The 22616-nt window shown below is 44.7% G+C and overlaps 2 protein-coding genes across 10 annotated transcripts in view; one reads left to right on the top strand and one right to left on the bottom strand.

Annotated features, from left to right (window-relative positions):
- The first annotated feature begins 245 nt into the window (after nt 1–245).
- The window catches only part of CENPU (centromere protein U), a 34056-nt gene continuing 11685 nt past the window's right edge, over nt 246–22616 (top strand). For 2 of the 3 annotated variants that reach the window (XR_009530810.1, XM_060086167.1), the window contains exons 1-8: nt 246–326; nt 3365–3413; nt 5188–5305; nt 9935–10040; nt 14934–14994; nt 15444–15677; nt 19651–19717; nt 20878–20986. Coding sequence is in view for 2 of the 3 variants with exons in the window: in XM_060086167.1 (XP_059942150.1) it covers nt 295–326; nt 3365–3413; nt 5188–5305; nt 9935–10040; nt 14934–14994; nt 15444–15677; nt 19651–19717; nt 20878–20986 (776 nt within the window). In the remaining variant the exon portion in view is untranslated. The remainder of the gene's footprint in view (nt 327–3364; nt 3414–5187; nt 5306–9934; nt 10041–14933; nt 14995–15443; nt 15678–19650; nt 19718–20877; nt 20987–22616) is intronic. The other variant, XM_060086168.1, reaches the window with a different exon arrangement.
- The window catches only part of PRIMPOL (primase and DNA directed polymerase), a 58784-nt gene continuing 50081 nt past the window's right edge, over nt 13914–22616 (bottom strand). For all 7 annotated transcript variants that reach the window (XM_060086156.1, XM_060086158.1, XM_060086165.1 and 4 more), the window contains one exon: nt 13914–14293. In XM_060086156.1, the coding sequence (XP_059942139.1) occupies nt 14007–14293 (287 nt within the window). In that variant the 3' untranslated portion in view covers nt 13914–14006. The remainder of the gene's footprint in view (nt 14294–22616) is intronic.

The raw sequence follows: 22616 nt of genomic DNA, 5'->3' as shown, positions 1-22616 counted from the left end.
AGCGCGGAAAACGTGCGCGGCGGACGTGGGGTGAGGGAAAACCCGGGAAATCTTTGGCGTCTCCTGGACCCGTCAGGAACTGCTTGTAAGGCGTAAACTCCAGCTCCGCTTTCGCGCCGTACCAGGCCGAGTTTTCTCTCGCGCTCTAGGGCGGGGAGGAGCCCTGGCCCTGTAGGAAGCAAGCTCGGGGGGGGCGGCGTGCCCGCGTGCTCGGCCCGGATTGGCCGCTGGGAGCAGCGCGGGGTTTGGCGGGAACTTAGGGAGCTGCGCCGGCGCGGTGAGCGGTGTGCTGAGATGGCCCCGCCGCGGCGAGTGCGGCGCTCGGGGTAAGTGCTGCGGCCTCTCGGAGCGCCGGGTTAGGGGGTTCGCTTTATGTTCCTTCTCCGCCGGGCTTCGGCCTCTCGGAGCTGCTCGTGCTCCCTGGCTCTGCCACTGTGCAACTTGTCCTAGTGACTAACCTCTCAGGGCCTTGGTTTCCCCGTCGGTAAAATGGGAATAATAATATTCCCACCTTGGAAGGATTACGGTGAGGTTTAAAGGAGTTTAAAACCGTGGCCGGCGGGGAGGGGAGAACGTTGGCTAGTGTCAGCATTACTTTGTGTGGGTGAGTGTAGCCTAAAGTAGACTCCAAATGTTTTGAAACAAACTATCCAACAAATAACTTAATGAGTGCCTACTACTTGCCAGACATTACGTTCTAGTGACGCTTACACTCTGGCTGGTAGTCAGTATTCTTATTTTAAAGACCCTGTTTGTTTTTGTAACACAAACCACAGACTGTAGAGCTGAACTAAATCTCCCGCCGCGGGGGCCCCAGCTGCCGCTTGTTATTCTTAAAGAGGGCCTCCAGCCGGGATGAGTCAAGCTTTTTTTTTTTTAATCAAAAAGGGCTTGCATTTTAAAATAGGTTACAAAACTGCTCTCTAAAATGTTATTCTTCATGGACTCATGGGCCCGTGTCTCGCTGGCGGTGTCTGGAGTGCATCCAAGGCCCTGTGTGGTCCTGGCTGGAGGGGCCTCGGCGTGCTTCGCGCCCCGGCTGGTACTCAAGGCCTTAGGAGTTCCACCTGGGCCGTGGGAAGGCGGTCTGGAGAAGGTGCATTTGTAGAGGCGGGTGAGGGTGCAGGCAGCCAAACAGAGTAGGGGACAGGCTGGAGCAGGACGAAGCAGGGCAGTTGAGTAAACCGAGACTGGGCTCCCGTGGCCAGTGGGGAGGAGGGTTGGGAATGAATAAGAGGCCTGAACCTCAGCCGACAAGAGTGAAACGTTATCTGATAGGCCAGTGGGGGGTTTTCTCTCTCCCTCCCTCCGTCCTCCCCACACACACGTATACACGTACATACAACATTTTTGCCTTTGGGACTCCTGAAATCTGTTTATCCCTCCCCCTAAAACGTACTAATGCGCATACACCAAAATTTTTTACGTATGTTATCACCGAGGTTTCCATCTTTTGGGAGCCTCACCTTGCTCCTAACCTAAGGTGAGGGGGAAACTTGACCACTTTTTTGAACACAGACAAGGCAAGAAAGGGTGGAATGAGTGGGTTAAGGAGTTATGTGATCTGGTTTCTCGTCCTATCACTTGGCTGTGTGACCACTGATGTCACTTAACTTTTCTGAACCCCAGAATCATAAAGGCCGTAACACTAGTATCTGCTCTACCTGCTTTTTTGGGTCTGAGAATCAAATAGAGCAGTGGTTTTCAAATGTGGTTCCACCGGGAACTTGTTAGACATGCAGACTCTCAGTGGCCACCCCAGGTTTCCTGAATCAGCAGCTCTGGAGTTGGGGCCAAGCAGTCTTGTTTTAACCAGCCCTCCAGGTAATTCTGATACCTGAGGATTGAGAATCACTGCTCTAACAGTTTTCCAACTTTTTTTTTACTGTAATTCACAGTAATGATGTTTTACATCACAGTGGGTACACAAACGTGCACGTACGCACACATAATAAAACCGAAGGTTTAAGAAATCTTATATTTTATATTCTTTTGTATTTATTTATTATTTTTTATTTTTTTTGCGGTACGCGGGCCTCTCACTGTTGTGGCCTCTCCCGTTGCGGAGCACAGGCTCCGGACGCGCAGGCTCAGTGGCCATGGCTCACGGGCCCAGCCGCCCCGCGGCACGTGGGATCCTCCCGGACCGGGGCACGAACCCGTGTCCCCCGCATCGGCAGGCGGACTCCCAACCACTGCGCCACCAGGGAAGCCCCTGTATTTATTTTTTTTTAATGCTGGGGGAAAACCTTAAAGGACATGATGGGGCAGTTGAAACTTGGATATGGACTGTAGATTAGACAATGATGTCAGTGGTAAATTTCCTGATTTGGAAGTTGTACTGTGACTACACAAGGTAACGCCCTCTTAGGAAAGACACACTGCAGTGTCCCCAGTTTACCATACACAGACACACAGGAAGCAGGTGAGACAAAATGTAAACAGTTGGTGAAGCAGGTAAAGGGTATACAGAAGGTTCTTAGAGCATTCTCAACTTTTCTCTAAGTTTGAAATTATATCAAATAAAGAAATACTTGTTCCACAAAGAAATACTCGTTCAGACACTAAACGGACTTTGCCGTCCCTAACCGGTGTCTGCAGGGCACTTTTGAAAGTCAGGGCCTGCGTGTGTGGTGTAGGGCATCCCCCCCGCCCTGGCACCATGCCTGGACCACAGAGGATACTCAAAGCATAGTCCCTGGCGGGATTATTTCCTGCCTCTCATATTTCCACTTTTTCTTCTGGTCACTATGTACGCAACTTTATCCTTTTATCCTAATGCCCAGTGGAGGGAGCCTGAAGGGCGGAAAGCAGGCAGCTCTGGGATTGAACTGGTGCAGATGTTAACGCAGGCTTCCCTCCTTCCTGGCCGCGTGTGGCTTTGGGCAGATACACATCTGGAACATGGGATTCACTTCTACCTTGAGGACTGTTTCAGAGCTAAATGAGAAAGTGTGTGTAAGAGAGCCAGGCACAGAGGGAACGGGGGTCCAGTGCTTGAGAAAGAGAGGTACCTCTTGCTCATTTCTGCGGAACGCCAGCCGTTGCTGTTGACTGCGACTTCAGGGACAAGGATGACAGCAGCGTTAGGAGTTTTCTGTGTCCCTGAGGGCAGAGTTGTGCTATTTATACGTAGGTGTTATGAGTTGGCCTATAAAAAATTTAATTCAGTGTGTGAGATATGGGTTCTGCTTTCTAAAAGGATTTTGCCATTACCTGAATTTCGTCATGTGCACATTGTTAGTGCAACTAACAAGGAATGTAATTTGGAAAGAAAATGCTTGGCTGAGGTGTAATTCTGGTGTTTCCCCAAGTTATTTTTAAGTATTTCCTAACTCTTGTGTGTGTTTTTGCTGTTTCCTAGTACGAGATATTCAAAGAACACTGTAGGAAGAACACATTCCACGAAAGATGTAAGTTATCTTTTTTATATTTTAATATAATTTTTCTCGTAATTGACAAAACAAAATAGCGTTTTATAGGAGACTCAGAGTTTCGTAGACTTGGTGAGCTTAGTGTTTTCTTGCAGTGAAAAAGCATATTCCTTTTCCTCCTGCTCCTTCCAGTATAATGGAGAAAATGGCCATTGTTAACGTTTTGAATCTTTTTTTCTGGGCCTCGGCTGGTTTCATTTTCATTTGGACAATTGACATCGTTGAACAGTTGTACAACGTTCTGTATTTTGCTTTTGTCACTTATAGCTATTTCTCCATGTTGTTATAGTTTTCCACGGTTTATGATTTCATAATATTCCATTCAGTTTCACATTCGCATGGTATTTTTACTTCAGGGTGGAGTCTTAGAAGTAAATGTCTGTGAAAGGCAGGTGCGTTTGTTTAACCCTCCGGCTAGCTCACTTCAGAGTATTTTCCAGCGGCCTGTCCAGTTGGCCTTGGAAATTCACATGAACAACTTCTGACAGTGCCTGCTTGGGGATGCCCGGGCGTCGGGAGTTCTCCCTGCTCTGTGCCCTTCCCCTGGTTTTCCCTTTTGCAGGGTGTCTCCTCTCTGCTCCCCTGACCCCCTCCCCGTTTGGAGGGGGCCCTTTTCCTCTCTGGAAGGGTTTCTTCAGCTCTCCGGTCCCCCTCCCTCCTCGGGAAGGGAGCTGCCTTACACAGGTCCACTTGCTTGGGGAGGATGCAGGATGTCAGCTCGTCTTTGGCATCCGTTCTCCCCACACACGATCCGTGAAAGATTTTTCCCTGAGGGTCTGTAAGTGGTAGTTTCTGTTTTGTCTCTCACTTTTATTCCATCTCCTGTATATCTTCCAGGATTCCTTCATATTTTCCTGTCTGTTAATGGCAGCCCTCCACATTTTCCAGAGCTACTGTGGATGTTTTTCTCACTTTCTGTATGTTGTCTTTCATTGGGATTTGAGGGGCAGTCTTCCTGGGGCTTATTAGTATATTGGACTGTAAACCCTCGTCTCTCTCCTGCAATCAGGAGTTTTTAGCCTCTGTGTTTAGGAACTTTCATGGGCATGCTTCTGGGGAGAGGCCCACACGGGCTCAGGAGTTGGCAGGCAGTGGCCTGTGGGCCGGATCTAGCCCGCCTGCTGGTTTTGTAAAGCCCTGCGAGCTAAGGGTGGTTTTTATATTTTGCAATGACTGAAGTAAAATCAAGAGTGTCTCATGCCATGTGAAAATATGAAAGTCAAATTTCAGTATCCACACACAAAGCTTGATTGCAGCCCAGCCGTGCTTCCTTCTGCGTTGCCACTGTCTGCTTTCACACTGCGACGGCTGTGCTGCGTAGTGGCACCAGTCCCCAGGGCCCGCAAAGTCTAATATACAGATGACCCTTGAACTGGGAGGGTCCACTTCTACCCGGATTATTTTCAATAGTAGGTTCTACGCTATCCGGCTATCCGCAGTTGAAACCGCATATGTTGAACCCGGATCGGGAGGGCCGACCGCGAAGTCACACGGGGGTTTCGGCTGCGCGGAGGGTGGGCGCCGCTGAGCCCTGCGTTGTTCAGTGGTCAGCTGTGCTTACCCCCTGGTCCTTCATAGAAAAGCTTCCCAACCCCTGCCTCGGAGGACCAGAAGAGCCTCTGACCCCCAAGAGTGTGAAGGCTCACTTCTTAGGCCGCGGTGATAGCGGGAGGATCCTTGCCACGTAAATCAGCTTTGTAATGTTCTTTTTGGGAGGGCCAATTCAGTGACTTTGAACTTTATTCACTTCCAGGAAGCTGGCCAAAAGCACAAGCCTACCGATGTATTTGATTTTCCTGATAATTCTGGGATCTCAAGCATCGGCAGGCTGGGTGAAAATGAGAAAGATGAAGAACCCTATGAAACCTTTGGTTAGTATTTTAAATCTTTATCCTAAAGTCTTTAAAGTGGTTCAAGCAACAGCATTTAGGCTAGTTACTAATAAAAATATAGAAATGTCTTCAAATACAAAAGCGAGGTTGTCTGCACATGAATACAATGTTCTGGGGAGTATTTGATAATTTGAATTAATTTTTCTCACTTCTAGGTACGTTGGAACTAAGAACTCTATTAAGTGTTGTCAAAGTGGAGCTCTCCTAGTAGCATTTGTCAACAAGCCAGCCACATTAGGACACCTGTTGTAGACCTTTATAACAAGAGGAATATAAAATTTCTTTCTTACTTCATACGTCCAGCAGTCATTCGGTAAGGGGCTTTGGTTTAGGTAGGAGCAGAGGGATAATGTTTCCTTTTCGTGCACACACTGAGGCAGAGGATGCTTCGGGGGAGCTTCCCCTGTGTTCCCTGGAGTGTTAGGAAGACGGGACTGGTGCCTGTCTGACCAGGGGTGTGTGAGTTGTCCAGGTGGGACGGCTTCTGTCGGTGTGTCACTGGCCACTCTGGAGGCCAGAAATGATACAGAGTGCCATGTGTGCCCACATCTAGAACAGCAGTAATCAGACATGTTTTGCCAGAATAAGTTTTAAGGGAATTTTGAAAACATACAACTTCACGTATTTTTAATTTGGCATCTAATATTTCTAGTCTAATTTTTGTTAATAAAAGAAAATATTGTACATTTTGTAAGGTGAAAAGTAGTCATTACCAGAAAACCCCTTTTATTATGACTTGATCAAAATGTTTTAACTACTCATCTAAAAGAAATCATAATTAAAAAAATTGAGATGTAATTCACTTGCCATAAAATTCACCCTTTTAAAGTGTACAATTCAATTCACTTTTAGTATAGTCACAGAATTGTACAACCATCACCATTTTCTATTCCAGAACGTTTTAATCACCCCAGAAAGAAACTCCGTGCCCAGAAGTAATCACTCCCTATTCTTCTTCTCAGCCCTTGGCAACCATAAATCTACTTCCTGTCTCTATGGCTCTGCCTATCCTGGACGTTTCATTTAAATAGAATCATACACTGTGTATGTGGTCATATGTGACTTGCTTCTTCCATTTCGTGTAGTATTTGCAGGGTTCATCTATGTGGTAGTGTAAGTACTTCATTCCTAAAAATTTTTAGAGTTCAATAATCCATTGTGTGGATAGACCTCATTTTTTTATCCATTCATCAGTTGATGTACACTTGCGTTGTTTCCACTTTGTGGCCGTTACGAGTTATCCTGCTGGGAACATTCGTGTACCAGTTTTTTGTATGGACATGTGTTTTCATGTCTCTTGGGAATGTAGTCATCCCTCAGTATCCATGTGAGATTGGTTCCAGGACCCCCCGTGGATACCGTAGTCCGAGGATGCTAAAGTTCCTTATATAAAATGGCATAGTGGAGGCTTCCCCGGTGGTCCAGTGGTTAAGACTCCACACTGCCGATGCAGGAGGTGCGGATTCAATCCCTGGTCAGGGAGGTGAGATCCCATATGGTGCGAGGTGTGGCCAGGAAATCAACAAAATACAAACAGAAGATGACATAGTGTTTGCGTGTAACCTGTGCACATCCTTCCGTTTGCTATCCGTCATCTCTGGGTTACTTATAATACCTAGTACGATAGAAATGCTATGTAAGTAGTTGCCTGTGTGCAGCAAATTCAAGTTTTGCTTTTTGGAACTCTCTGGAATTTGTTTTCCCCAAATATTTTCAGTCCATGGTCGGTTGACTCTGTGGATGCAGAACCCACAGATATGGAGGGCCGCCTGTACACCTCAGTCACGTGGTGATTCCACTTCAGCGTTTTGAGGAAATGTTGACACGGCAGCTGTACCACTTTGCATTCCCACCGGCTATGTATGAGGGTTCCAGTTTCTCCACGTCTTCATCAACTCTTGTTATTATCTGACTTTTCGATTCTAGCCATCCTAATGGGTATGAAATGGTGTCTCATTGTGTTTGTGTGGTAAAATATACATAACATAAAATTAACCCTTTTAATCATTTTGAAGTGTCTGGTTCTGTGGCGTGAAGTGTGTGCATCGTGTGCAGCCATCACCCCATCCGTCCCCAGGACTTTGTCCTTTCTCTCCCCTGAGTGAAACTCTCTGCCCAACAGCCGATGGCACCTCGCCCCGCCCCCTCTTTCTAGCTTTCTGTTTCTATGAATTTGCCCACTCGTGTGAGAGGAATCATACAATATTTGTACTTTTGTATCCTTTTTCTCATGTAGCATTATGTCTTTAAAGTTCATCCATGTTGTAGCATGTCTCAGAACTTCCTTTTTAACAGTGTAGTGTATACATTTTACGTATAGACCACATTTTGTTTATCCAGTCACCTGTCAGTGGACACTTGGGTTGCTTCTACCTTTTGACTATTTTGAATAATGCAGCTGTGAACATAGGTGTACAGATATCTGTCCCAGTCTGGCTTTCCCTTCTTTTGTGTATGTGCCCGGAACTGGAATTGCTGGATCATATGATAATTCTGGGTTTAATTTTTTTGAGGAATTGCAGTTGCACCACTAGCAATGCACAAGGATTCCAGTTTCTCCACATCCTCACCATTACTTGTTCTCTGTTTTTTTTGATAATAGCTATTCACATGGATGTGCGGTAGTATCTCAATGTGGTCTTGAGTTGGATTCCCCTAATGACTAATGTTGAGCATCTTTTCGGTGCACTTATTGGCCATTTGTATGCAGGCACACCTTGGAGATACTGCGGGTTCGGTTCCAGACCACTGCAGTAAAGCAAATATTGCAATAAAGTGAGTCACGAATTCTTTGGTTTCCAGTGCGTATAAAAGTTATGTTTACACTACACTGTAATCTGTTAAGTGTGCAATAGCATTATGTGTAACAAAACAATATACATTCCTTAATTAAGAAGTACTTTATTGCTAATCATCATCTGACAATGCAGGGTTGCCACAAGCCTTCAATTTGTAAAACATGCAGTGTCTGCGAAGTGCAATAAAGCAAAGTGCAATAAAACGAGGTACGCCTTTATCTTCTTCGAAGAGGTGTCTGTTCACATCCTTTACTTGGGTTGAAATCAGGTTATTTATCTTTTTATTGTTGAGTAGTAAGAGTACAGCTTGTGTGACTGGTTACATATGGAGATTAAAAATTGGTCTAGTTTTCTTTTTCTCCCTTGTTATTCCCAGTAGTAAAGTAAATAAACCCCTTTGCCTAGTTGAGGCCAATACAAAGTATATTACTAACTTTAAAATTGTGCAGTTGCTATGTTCATTATATAAGCAGCTGAAACGTTTAAATGTGAGAACGTTTAAGTGTGTGCAGCACGCTAAAGCCTGAGCGTGAAGAGATGGGTGCTTGGCCCTTACCAGGCGCCCCTGCAGCCATTGGCTCCACGCTGTTGGCCTCCTCCTTCCCCCGCCACAAGCCCAGGCCAGGGTGCCGAGGCCTCTCCTGTGACCCCCCTCTTCCTCAGCAGGTAGGAGCATCCTCCCACCAAGGCCCTGTGGTCTCCTCTCCGTTTCTCCATTATCTTCATTATCTCATTATCTCCTTTATCTTCATTCCAGTTAACTTTTTTTTTTTTTTTAGTTTTGGCTGCGTTGGGTCTTCGTTGCTGCTCAGGCTTTCTCTAGTTGGTGCTACTCTTTGTTGTGGTGCAGTGGCTTCTCTTGTTGTGGAGCACGGGCTCTAGGCGCACGGGCTTCAGTAGTTGTGGCTCGCGGGCTCTAGGGCGCAGGCTCAGTAGTTGTGGTGCACGGGCTTAGTTGCTCCGCGGCATGGGGGAACTTCCTGAATCAGGGCTTGAACCTGTGTCCCCTGCATCAGCAGGCGGATTCTTAACCACTGCGCCACCAGGCAAGTCTCCATTCCAGTTAACTTTTTTTTTTTTTTTTTTTTTTTTTTGGCGGTACTTGGGCCTCTCACTGTTGTGGCCTCTCCCGTTGCGGAGCACAGGCTCCGGACGCGCAGGCTCAGCGGCCATGGCTCACGGGCTCAGCCGCTCCGCGGCATGTGGGATCCTCCCGGACCAGGGCACAAACTTGTGTCCCCTGCATCGGCAGGCGGACTCTCGACCACTGCGCCACCAGGGAAGCCCTCCAGTTAACTTTTTATGCTTAGCTCAAGGCTCTAGAGTAAAGGAGAGAGATGGGGAAGTGCGGAAGGACTGGGGTCCCTCCCCATAGGGCTCGTCGTCCACAGCTGTCGAGTGCCCACCCTGCGCCAGGCACTCCGTGGGGTAATGGAGTTGCAGGAGTCGGGCAAGCCCTCCACACCTCTGAGTTTATTGTTCATGCTGTGTCTCCCAGGTGGATGTGTGATGCTCCATCAGGTGAGGAAAGAATGTCAGACCTCCTGTTTATCTTTTAGCTCATTTAAAAGTTTCCATGTAATATATAAGGACAGTAAGGTTATAGCTTAACTATCCATGTATTTATTGGTGAAATGGTTTACATTTTTTCTTGTTGAGGTGTGAGATCATAAGTAGCATATGTAATTGGTTTTGATTTTGTTAGCCATTTAAACACAGGTTGCTTTATACTCCAATGTAAAGGAACAAACTTGAATACTGCTCAGCCAGCCAGACTTCTGAATGCCCTTTTTAAAAAAATCTTTTGTAGACCCTCCTTTACACAGCACTGCTATATATGCTGATGAGGAAGAATTCTCCGAGCACTGCGGGTCATCTCTCCCCTCAACTCCTCAAGGAAAGGAAGCAAAAAGAAGGTATGGGTGGATCTCAAGCAACTGTTTACTCCTGGTTAATGGGATTTCTGAGACGTTCTTTTTTTTTTTTTTTTTTTTTTTTTTTACACCCAGGAAAAGGAAAAAAAAAAAAGGTTAGACTTTATTGTATTACCCAGTCCCCTTAGAATTGTTAATGGGTTTTGCCGGTGACAGTTGTGCTTTGTGTGTTTTCCAAAAGGAGGGTGTTTATTTGATTCCTTGGATAATTTGATGATTTTGAATTACTCAGTCTTTTAGTATTTTCATAAATACTAAGTGTGGTTTATCTTTTCCTTCTAGAAAAGTGGGAGAAAAGAGTTTATATTTGTTTATAATAGTAAGTTGGGGGTGGGTGCAATTAGAGATCAATGGATCTCTTAAAAAATGCTATAGTCTTAATGAAATGAGAATAACTGTTCTTGGATTTCCATTGTTTTACCTGGCCACTTTAAATGGTCCATAACTTATTAAGGGAGTTTACAAAGCTACATTTGGAGGAGACGTGGATAGAAGTCTAACGATTGTTGTGATTAGTATTTTTTCCTTTTTTCCTCTTATGGGAGCAGTATTTATTCTGTTTTATCATCAGCACCACTGTGCCCCTTAGAAGGCAGTAGCAGAAATATAAAAGATTCAACACTGCAGTAGCCTTAGAGCTTAGGGGGATCCTGACACCTTGTGAAACTCCCAGGTCTGTGCATCTCCTCCAGCGGCCCCATGACCTCCCACACGCACTGAGCCCCTCGGCTTTAAGCTAGGGAATGTTAGAAGTGTTCCACTGAAGGCCTTGCCTACTTTTTTTCCAGATGGGCTTTTCCTCTCGCTTTGTATTAGTCATTTATTGAATAAATAGATCTTGAGTGCCTCCTGTATACCATTTACTTTTGTTAGATCCAGCTCTCAATCCTGTCTCTCTTTATTTTTTTATTTTTTTTTTTTATTTTACAAATTTAATCAGTTATACATATACATATGTTCCCATATCCCCTCCCTTTTGAGACGTTCTTTAAGACAGAAGCTTATAAAACCAAAACTTTTTAAAGGTCTTTTGAGCCAACTTATGTTTTCCCTCAAGAAGACTGGGACATGAAAAGGCAGTTTTTCAGTAATTGACATTACTTATAAGAACTGTAACTGACACCTGATTATCCTAGAAAACTTACCAGTGAAGGTGGTTTAGCTTTGAGGTAAAACAAAGAAGGGAGGGGAAAGGTTTTAGGAGCATAGAATTTTAGATGATTTTCAGAGGTCCCTTTAATTTACAAATATGCTTAATTGTCACAAAAGATATGTTTTCTAGTTCAGGGTGGGAATAGGGAAGAGAAGCTGGTAATCCCAAAGGAAACGCAGTCTGTTGTACGTTTCAGCTGTGTGGTCCCTAAGCTGCATTGGTTTGAGTTTTCAGATTTATGTGGAGGCCTGAGTCAGGAAAATCTGTAAAAATGGCACCAGGGGCAACTCGAGAGCACATATAATGAAGAACTCTTCAGCAGCTGTAGTACTAACTAAAAATTATTAGCTAGAGCAAATCCTTGACTTAAGGACCTCTGTTAGGTAATAGGTCAGTTCTAGTTACTGACTATATTTTGAAAGTAACAAAACTGTATTTTTAAAACAAATATCCCACTTGGGCAGAAATCTAGATGAGGACATCTTTCTGAGGTTCTCTGCACTGGGGAAAACTTATGGTCCTTGGCTATTTGGGAGACTCCAGTTTTTCTATGAGATGTTATTGGAAATTGGTAACAAAAGCCAAATATTTGGAAAACCACACAGTCCATTTTAAATGGTGGTGAATGTAATTTTTCAAGAAGAATTTTTGAATAGGTGACACATTCACATGGTTTAAAAATATAAAAAGGTTAACAATAGTCTTTATGTCCTCTCCACCATCATCCAGCTCCTGCATCCACTTTTTCCCTCTCCCCCACTATTAATTTCTTATATGTCTTTTCACAGTTTCTTTGTGCACATCAGAGTAAGAATACAGAGTTTTAACCTTTTTCGAAAAGGCAGGATACCTTGCTACCTGGCTTTTCCACTCTGTATCTTGGAGGTCTTTCCGTATCAGTGCATATGGAGCTTCCTCGTTCTTCTGTTCACAGTCGCAGGTTTTCCACAGTTTGGATCTTCCGTAGTTTGTTTCCCCAGTCCTGGATCGACAGGCAGTTGGGTTGTTTCCAGTCTTCTGCTGTCACCAGCAGTGCTGTAGTCAGTAACCTGGCACATAGGCCGTTTCACACACGTGCCTGTATTTTTCACATATGTGCCAATATTTCTGTGGGATGTGTTCGTAAGGGACATCCTCAGTCAAATGAAATATGTTAGCAGTTTTCAGTTACTGCCACGTTCCCACCAGCATGGTATCAGACTTGGAGTTTTGCCAGTGTGATATGCTGTCTGTCTAGTTCTAGTTTGTATTTTTCTCATGACTGAGTTAAATAGCGTCTCTTATATGTTTTACAAGTCCTTGAATTTCTTTCTGCACACTCTTTGTATCCTTTTTCCATTCTTCTAGTGTTGGTCATTTTCTCCTTGACTTCTGTGACTTCATCTAAACCTGGGTGCAGTTAATCCTATTTGTCATTGACAACTCCTGCCTTTCTGTCGTGTAAGTGGATTGAGATTGTGCCATGGAGTAGGATGGGGCTACCTAGGAGATAGAGTACTCCTGTCATCCTGAGGCGGTCATGAACTTGGTGTGAAGATGTTAGAGAGACTGCTGTGTACTTGGGCCTGGCGCTCCCAGGAGGGGCTGAGCCGGAGTTCAGACTGAAGTGGTTTGGTACAGGAGGTGTAGGCACGGGTGAGCACTCCCAGGGAGAGACGGTGGGCCGAGAGGAGGCGGGGACCTGGGGCCACCCTGCGGGAAAGCCTGGCATCTGTCCAGGTGGAGGAGGAGCTTGCAAAGCAGAGAGAGGACCAGTGGCCAGAGGGGAAAGAAGGAAGCCAGGAGAGGGCTTGTGCTCGGGAGAGGCGGGAGGGGGGCGAGTAGGTGTGTGTCCTCAGGAGGACCAAACGCCAGTTGGGGAAAGGCTGAGCACAGGGGTTGGTTTAACAGTGTGGATGTCCTTGGTAATCTTGGTTTTGGTGGTGCGATACGTCCAGACAAAAAACTTTATTTGGGTAGGTTAGACCGGGCTTATATATGGATACAGAAGGAAGTCTGGGCAGAAGGGATGCACGGGGAGGCGCACACGTCAGCGTTCCCCAGGACTCAGGCGGCATCAGCTGCCAGGCCCCCAGGGCTGTCGGGTTCTTTGTTCCCAGCTCTCCTCTCCTCTCTTTCTGTGTCTGCGAGTCTGCGCTCACCCTCTCCTCTCCACCCTCCCCCGTATTCCTCTCGTGGCTTTAACGACCCATAAGCCGCTGACCCCAGGTCTCCCTCTCGCCCAGCCCCTCCCGAGGCCCCGGCTGTCCTGCACCTTGGCCACGTTTCCCTAGATGCCTATAGGCACCTCGGGCTCAACACAGCCGAAACCAGGCTCCGTCATTCCTCCCTCGTCTGGTGTCAACAAGCTCCTTTGGTGTCCTCTAGCTTGAGGGTCCTGATGTCACCCAGTCACCCCACAAAGCTGTCTGGGAACCGTTCCTGGTACCTTCTGTTCTCTGACCGGTCTCCTTTGTTCTGGCCTGTGACTCCCTTGAGAACCTGCTTTTCTTCTCTGCGTACACCCTCCGCCTCCCTGTGGCCACGGCTCAGGCCCCTGCTGCTGGTCGCTTTGTCTGTGCGATCACCACCCCCACCACCCCCGCTTCCAGTGTGTGTGTCTAGCACGGAGGCCTTAGCTCCCTCACCCCCAACCTGTAGGCGTGGTACGGGGGCCCCCTGTGTCTGTCTGGCTCCTCGGGTAAGTAGACCTGAGGCAGTGAGAGAATTGAAGAGATTTATTAGCAACATCAGGGAAAGTTACAGGTGGAAGAATCCGGATTGAGCAGAGATGGCCTCAGACTGCAGCGCAGCTCTCACAGCTCTGGCCGACCCCAGGTGGTGGGCAGCTCTGAAGGGAAGGCCGGGCAGCAGTGGCCGCCACGCGAGGGTCGCCCTGGCGCAGCACCCAAGCAAGGCAGGTCTGAGCAGGACGCCTCTGGCCGCCTCGGTGCCTCCCCGGTCCTAGCCTTTGGCTTCTTCCATAGTGTTAGCTTCTCTTTAGCAAGACATTCGCTCTGTACTCTGATTTCCCGTACGTCGAACGGTGCTTTTATGTTTACTTTTCCTTCTTCCTTAAATCCCATTCCCTTTGTTTCTTTGCCTGGAAAAGTGTTTTCAAAAGTCATCTCAAGTCTCATAACCATGATGTGTTTCCTGATTCCCCAGCCATTTCTCCACATCTCCTCTGCACTCACTGTCTTTGGCCTTCCTGCTAGTCAGTGAACCCATTAAAGGAAGCCTCCTCATTTTTCAAGTCATTTTATTCCTTGTACTTGCATTTTGAGGTTGGTGTTAAATAAATGTTTGTTGAATTGAATGAAAAAAATGAAAGAACTCTCATCAGAAGTTTAGGGTTATTTTTTCCTTTTCAAAGGATGAAAGAAGGTATTCTCTTTTCTGTCCCCTGAGCATGGGCCTAGTGTCTGTGGATTAGTACAGATGATGGCCCGTACACCTGGGAGTGGTGACGGGGAGAAAAGAGCGGTTCTCAGACAGGGCCATGAGGTACTGCAGTTATGGGACACTTACTTGCCTGCCAGCACTAAACTGATGTGGCCTGGGTGTGGGAAGGTGTGGGAGATGACCAGTAAATCTGGGAAGGTGGCAGGCCCACCCGTGACAGGTGGGAAATCTCCTTATAAATTGAGCTCGTTTTTGTGTTGGGGGAGCAACTTTTAGAAGACATATGTCAATAAAAATGAAATGTGTGCAAGATATTGACGGTTTGTTCTTTGATACAGTTCGGACACTTCTGACGTTGAAGCAAGTGAAAATGAGTCTGTAAAAATTAGTGCAAAAAAGGTATGTAGGCGTGTTCTCCTATCTTAAATTGTAAGATATTTCATATCCAGTCAAGTTGGATGCAAATAGAGAAAATGTTCTGTAGCAACATTTTTCATAGAGTATATAATGTTTTACAAGATTTTTTTAATAAAAATGAAATATTTTTATATCTGAAGTGTTTTTCATTACAGAGATCTCAACTCTCTGTGTACCTTGTCAGTTTTCATCGTGTTCGTGTAATGTGTTTAGATGGTGGTTTACAAAGGCAGAGTGGTTTGCTGGGAGTGCCTGCTTGGAGCCCTTTAGTCAAGGTTTCCCGTCCTATCCGCTAAATCGTGTTGCCATCTTCCTATTATGTTCAGTCTTGAAGTTTAGAGATAAGAAATGTGGGCTTCATGGTTATCTAATACAATAGGAATGGTAAGCATCTGTACTTTCAAAACAGTAATGCTGTTTTCTTGACATAGCCAGGAAGAAAACTCAAGCCCATTAGTGATGAATCTGAAAGCACTGAAGAAAGTGATGTAACGAGAAAAGTTAAACCAGCAGAGAACATAAGTACACAACATGAAGCTGTTTCAGCTACAGCATCTTCAGAACCTTCAGAGAAACCAGCTGAATTGGTCACGCTTAAAAAGGTGGGACCCCTTGGTGCCAAGCCCTCTGTTGAAGAAGAGACCCTGGAAACAGAAAGTCAGCTGGTAGGAGAGTGTCTGCTATCCCCTTGGAGAGAAAAAACGTTGATAGAAAATGTCTAGGAGGAAAACAAAGCATTTTCTCTTTTTCCTTCACTTCTTTTAAAAGATAAGTTTTACACTTTTCTTATTATAAAAATAAGTTTATTTAGAAAACTTGGAAGGTATGGAAAAGCAGATAAAATCACCTATAATTCCATCACCCCAAAAATAAAATAACCACCACATTTTTTGGTCTATACTCTTCTTTATTGAGCTTTTCTCACCCTAAGTGGAACCATATCCTTCTCATTAAGTATTCTACATACCATTTTAATAAATGCATGACATTTCATTCATGAACGTGCCATAGTTTAATCTCTTACTACTGAGCAACTGTAATTTTTAAAATGTAAGTGCTTTGATGATTTTCTTTTCTAGCTAAATCTCTGTGCACATCCTTGATCGTTTCCTTAGAAGAAATTGCTATGATAAGATTTCTGGGTCATATGAAATCTTAAGATTCTTTTTTTTTTTTTTAAATAAGTTTATTTATTTACTGGGTGCATTGGGTCTTCGTTGCTGCGCGCGGGCTTTCTCCAGTTGCGGTGAGCAGGGGCTACTTTTTGTTGCAGTGCTCGGGCTTATCACTGTGGCGGCCTCTCCCGTTGCAGAGCACAGGCTCCAGGCACACGGGTCTCAATAGTTATGGAGCGCAGGCCCAGCAGTTGTGGCTCGCGGGCTCCAGGGCGCAGGTCCAGCAGTCGTGGCACATGGGCTCAGCTGCTCTGCGGCACATGGGACCCTCCCAGACCAGGGCTTGAACCTGTGTCCCCTGCACCGGCAGGCAGACCCTCAACCACTGTGCCACCAGGGAAATCCCTATTTTAAGATTCTTGACATATCAATATATAATATCTTTTAGTCAAGCTTTTAATATGTCATAATATGCCGGCACCTTCATTTTGGCCCACTGAAATGGATTTCAGGCTTCTGAACTCCAGAACTGTGGGAGAAGACATTTCTGTTGTTTTAAGCCACGAAGCTGTGGTCGTTTATTATAGCAGCCACAGGAAATAAAACATCACCCAGTGACTTTTCCTTTTTAGTAGCGTGCTTTTGGGTTCTAGAATTTCCTTTTTTTTTTTTTTTTCCCATAGTTTCTACTTCTTGGCTGAGATTCCCTATCTGCATAATCATTAAGACCATCATTTCCTTCTTTGGACATATTTATAACAGCTGCTCTAAGGTCTTTGTTTTCTCAGTCAGGTAGAGTCAGCCCTCTGTATCTGCAGGTTCCACATCCATAGATTCAACCAACCGCTGATAGGAAAAATTCGACAAAAAATTCCATAAAATTCCAAAAATGCAAAAGTTGAATTTGCCAGGCACCAGCAACTATTTTCACAGTATTTATATATTAGGTATTGTAAGTAATCTAGAGATGATTTAAAGTTTATAGGAGGATGTATATAGGTTACATGCAAATACTACACCATTTTATAAAAGGGACTTTGAACATCAGCAGATTTGGGTATCCATGGGGGATCTGGGAACCATCTTCCTTGGATATTGAGGGATGACTATCTGGGCTGTCTCAGGGTCAGCTTCTATTGAGTACTTTGTCTGTCTTGACTATAGGTTACATTTTTTTTTTAATTAATTTATTTTTGCTGTGTTGCGTCTTCATCTCTGTGTGAGGGCTTTCTCTAGTTGTGGCAAGCGGGGGCCACTCCTCATCGCGGTGCGCGGGCCTCTCACCATCGCGGCCTCTTGTCGCGGAGCACAGGCTCCAGATGCGCAGGCTCAGTAGTTGTGGCTCACGGGCCCAGTTGCTCCGCAGCATGTGGGATCCTCCCAGACCAGGGCTCGAACCCGTGTCCCCTGCATTAGCAGGCAGACTCTCAACCACTGCACCACCAGGGAAGCCCCTATAGGTTACATTTTTTGTATAACATTTTTAACCTGGTACTTTTTGTGTATTGCACATTGTTGATAGGTTGTTGAGACTTTGAGTTGTGTTTTCTTCTGAATGCTGCCTTCCATTCTAATAGGCATCTTAATTATTGGCTGATCATCCTGAACTTCTGTAGTGTGGTTTATCCTTCGTTAGAGTCAATCTGTGGAAAGCCTAAGGTGTCTTCCAAGCCTCTGTAACTCAGTGGGACTCAACCTCTGTAATAGTTTTCAGTAGCTGCATAACAAAGTACCACAAATTTTGTGACTTCAAACAACATACATTTATACCTCACAGTTTCTATAGGTCAGAAGTCCAGGCTCACCTTAGCTGGATTCCCTGCTCGGGGTCTCAGAGGCTGGAGTCAAGGTGCCAGCCAGGACTGAAATCTCATCCAAGGCCCAGGGTCCCCATCTAAGATCATGCAAGCTGTTGGTAGAATTCTGATCCTTGCCGTTGTAGGCCTGAGGTTCTTGTTTTCTCTCTGGTTAAAGCCGGGTCACTCTCTGCCCTTAGGTCCTGGTCACATGGCCCTCTCACAGCATGGCAGCTGACATCTTCAGAGCTAGCCAGAGAATCTCTCCAGTCTGCTGCAGTGGCCTCTTATGAAACGTAACCTAATCAAGGGAGTGACCATCCCATCATATTCACAGGAGCCACCCACACTCAAGGGGAGGGAATTGTCCAAGTCATTGGGGATCTTGCTTACCACACCCTCCCGTCTCTGTCTCCCTGGTGAATCTGGCCAGAGACTGGTTTTAGGCTTTGTTAGGGTGAGTCTAGGGTAGGCCTTTCTCTAGAGCAGTGCTTCTCAACCCTCTTCCATTGCTGTCCTCCCTAAGAAGCCTTTTTAGACATTTTTCCTCCTAACCATCCCCCGCAGTTAAATTGTAATATCATAAATATACTGTGTATGGTCACAAACCATTGTACTATCTGAGGGTTTCTGGCCTGCCCCCTTGGGAACAGTTTCACCCTGTTTGATATTGCACGATCTAGGGTACCGTTCTTACCCCTAACTTGTGGTCTCTCCCCAAGCTCAGCTGGATAGACATCTGTTAACTAGTTGTTAATGAGGTCTCTGCATTTTCTCCAACTGATCTCCCCCAGAATTTCCTGTCTGTTATTACCTGTTACCTTCTTAATCCCACGACAGCCACGTCCCAGTATACTCTCTGCAGCCTCATGCGCATGTGGAGTAGGCGGTCAGGGGCTGTCGGGGACCCGCACCCAAGACCTGGGCTCTTTCTCCCTGAGCAGCTTACTGCAGGCCTCTGCCTCCCGCGGACGAGGGTTACCACTCTGCTGGGACTGGGCCTGCTGTGCTGCGGTCTCAGCTGTCCCCAGGCGTGCGGGAAGGCGGGCAGCCAGAGTCCACCTTCTGAGTCTCTCAGGCTTGTTTTGCCTGTTGTCCAGTGCCTGAATGAAGGTGCCACCCGTCTCCCCACTTTATGGCTGTTTATGGCAAGACAGCTAGTTCAGAAGCTGTTACTTCCTCTTAGCTTGGAGCAGAAATTGAGCTGATTCCACACATTATTATCTTTTTTTTTTTTTTTTTCTCTTTTTTGTGGTACGCGGGCCTCTCACTGTTGTGGCCTCTCCCGTTGTGGAGCACAGGCTCTGGACGCGCAGGCTCAGCGGCCATGGCTCACGGGCCCAGCCGCTTCGCAGCATGTGGGATCCTCCCGGACCGGGGCACGAACCCGTGTCCCCTGCATCGGCAGGCGGACTCCCAACCACTGCGCCACCAGGGAAGCCCCACACATTATTATCTTAAATAATAAAAGTTCAGTTTCCTCCAAGGCACCCACTGTTACAAGCCAACTGAAAGTTTTAATTACTTTTTATTTTGAGGTGGTTTAATTTTTTTCAGCATTTCCTTATATTAATTTAGATAATTTATATAATTAACCATTAACTTAGAACAAAATGAGAATTGTAGCTAAAATATTGACAGTGTCTGATAATACTGTCTTAATTCTTGTTTTAAGAGAGACTCCTCTTAAATAAAAATCTTTGCTGTGGTTTTTTTTGTTTTTTAAGAAAGCTCAGAAAAAGAAGATGTTTCGTGGCAAAAGGAAGAAACCAAGAAGTGAAGCCACAGACTTGGGTATACAATAGTGTTTTATACATAGTCAATCATTCAAGAATTTCTTTTTTAAAAATATTTTTCTTAATTTGATAAAGTAGTAAATTTAAGTATATAAAACTGTTACTTTAAAAAGTTAAAAATATGTGACTTTGGAATAACTGATTTTCCCAACATCTATCATGAAAATTTTCAACATACGACAAAGGAGAAAGAATTTTACAATATATATTCATATACCCACTACCTAGATTTTACTGTCAAAATTTATTATACTTGCTTTAGCACCTATTCATTAATCTATTTTAATTTTTCATAACATAGTATATACTCTTTTCATACAACATAGTATGTACTCTATTATAGAAGGCTTCTTTCACTCAGCATAACTTTGAGATTCATCCATGTTATTTTGCATCATTTTTTATTGACAGTTTATTGGCAAATGGGAGGAAAATAAAGCATTTTCTCTTTCCTTCAGTTCTTTTAAAAGATAAGTTTTATATTTTTCTTATTATAAAAATGCTTATTTTGGAAAATTTCAAAGGTATGGAAAGAAAGATAAAATCACCTAAAATTCCATCACCCCAAAATAACTACCATGTTTTTTGGTCTTTACTCTTCAATTCTTTTACTGAGCTTTTCTCACACTAAGTGGGCTCAAGTCCTTGTCATTAAATATTCTACAATACCATTTTACTGAATGTATAATATTTTGCTCACAAATGTACCATAGTTTAGTTAATCTCTTATTATATTCCTACAGCTATCTGAATCAATACACTCAGTAACCTTTATGTGTCCTAGAAGTGGCCTCTCAGGTAGATTAAAACTATGAAAATGTAGTTAATAGAGAAGATCTCAGTCACCAGTAGTGTTAGATAAGAGCAGACTGTTAAGTAAGGACTCAGCAAGGTAATGAAAAGGCAGCAGCGCTTTAGGCCACTTCAGCAGAAAGGGGAGAACCAAGCAGACGGCAGTTGGAGGGTGAGGTACAGACGGGTTTGTGAGACTGACCGGGAGAGGAAGAAGTGAGCATGTCTCCTCCCATGTGCTTCAAAAGCTCTCGCTATTTTTAGCAATTTGGTGGAACTACTTTCATTGTAGGCTTTCAGAACCCTGGACCTAGAGCTAAACTGTTGATAATCAGTATTTTAAATTGACTTATCCTAATGTTTTAGATACTTCCGACTGTGTACCTATTTGGTGTTTAAAAGAAAAGAAAACCAGTGACATCATGGAGTTAGATGTCGTTTTGTCTGCATTTGAGAACATCCTCCTAGAGTATACGTAAGTCTTTTGATATTGTGATATATGTACCTAATAACTTTCCCTTGAAATAGCACTTCTACTCACTCCACAGCTTCTGATATGTAGAATTTTCATTATCACTGTTTTACATATTTTTAAACTTCCATTATGATTTTTTTTCAAGCCTGTGAATTATTAAGTAGTATGTTTTTGTATGTCCAAATATGACTTTTTAATTTATATTTTTTATTAACCTTCCATCTTACATAGTTATGGTCAAATTTCATGGATTGGTGATAGCTATTTTTGAAATACTGAGGCTTCCTTTATGGCCTGGCACATAATCTGTGGGAAAGCTCTAATTAGTGGTTCTATGTAGAATCTCTAATTATTGGATCTATTATTAGAATCAGTATTACTCACGTTTTTCCTGGTACTTCTATCAATTTATGCTATTTATATAGAGAGATTATTTTATTAAGACATCATGTTTAAAATTGCTTTTATTTATTTATTTTATTTTTGGCTGTGTTGGGTCTTTGTTGCTGTGCGCAGGCTTTCTCTGGTTGCGGCAAGCAGGGGCTACTCTTCGTTGCGGTGCGTGGGCTCTAGGCACACGGGCTTCAGTAGTTGTGGCACGTGGGCTCAGTAGTTGTGGCTCGCGGGTTCTAGAGCGCAGGCTCAGTAGTTGTGGCGCACAGGCTTAGTTGCTCCACGGCACGTGGGATCTTTCTGGACCAGGGCTCGAACCCGTGTCCCCTGCATTGGCAGGCGGATTCTTAACCACTGCGCCACCAGGGAAGCCCTAAAATTGCTCTTTTAGATTGAACATTTCTTGACTTTGAACTTGCCAGGGTACTGCAACTTCTCAACTGGTTTCTGGAGTTCTCATAAAGGCTTTTTGGGCTGTAGGTAGTTGTTAAGTTGGTTTCCCTGTGGGGTTTCCTATTCCACCATCTTCTGATGTCACTAGAAATACTCCATTTTTTTGATGAAAACTTCAAAAATCTGTATTCAGATGTGTAGGCCTTCTCTTATGTGATGCTTAGCTTCTGAAGAATTAGGCCGTGGGCTTAGTCCCCTTATGCTGGGTGACTTTTCCTCATGGATTTGCCCCAAGATAAAAATAACTATAAGATAAACTGTCACACGAGATTTATTTTCTATTAAAAGCACACTTCATAGTGGTGCACCGTGCCGAGGCAGAGTGGGCTGGCTGCCGCCCTGGCAGTGTGTGCGCTGCTCCTGCACAGTCGCTGTGGGTCTGTGTCCAGCCAGAGTGAGCCAGACGGGAGACTGGGCTCTTTTGTCCCTGATGACAGGGACCTGAGCCAGTTTTGGGTCAGCTTTATAGTTTTTGCAGAACTGAATGGCAGGCTTCTGGCTACTTACTCATTGGTTAGTCCAGATGTGTTATACAATTATTTCTCCAGTTATAGCAGGGAGGGAGGAAGGAAGGCGCTAAAGTCTGCTGGTCACTGGATCAGGCAGCAGAAAAAGACAGAGATTGGCTGTAAACATTGCTTTCTACATGGCTTAGTGTCACCTGTGGATGTGGCCAGTGTCAGGGAGTGCTGACCACATACATGAGGGTTTGGGGGAAATATTTCCTCTTCTTTTTCTTTTGTTTGTTGAGATGTTTCCAGTATTTTTTTTAATCTGAGAAAGG

Source organism: Mesoplodon densirostris, chromosome 20 (genome assembly GCF_025265405.1).
Source record: "Mesoplodon densirostris isolate mMesDen1 chromosome 20, mMesDen1 primary haplotype, whole genome shotgun sequence".
Classification (NCBI taxonomy): Eukaryota; Metazoa; Chordata; class Mammalia; order Artiodactyla; family Ziphiidae; genus Mesoplodon; species Mesoplodon densirostris.
Note: the sequence above shows the minus strand (reverse complement) of the source record. Positions and strands in the feature narration are given on the sequence as shown.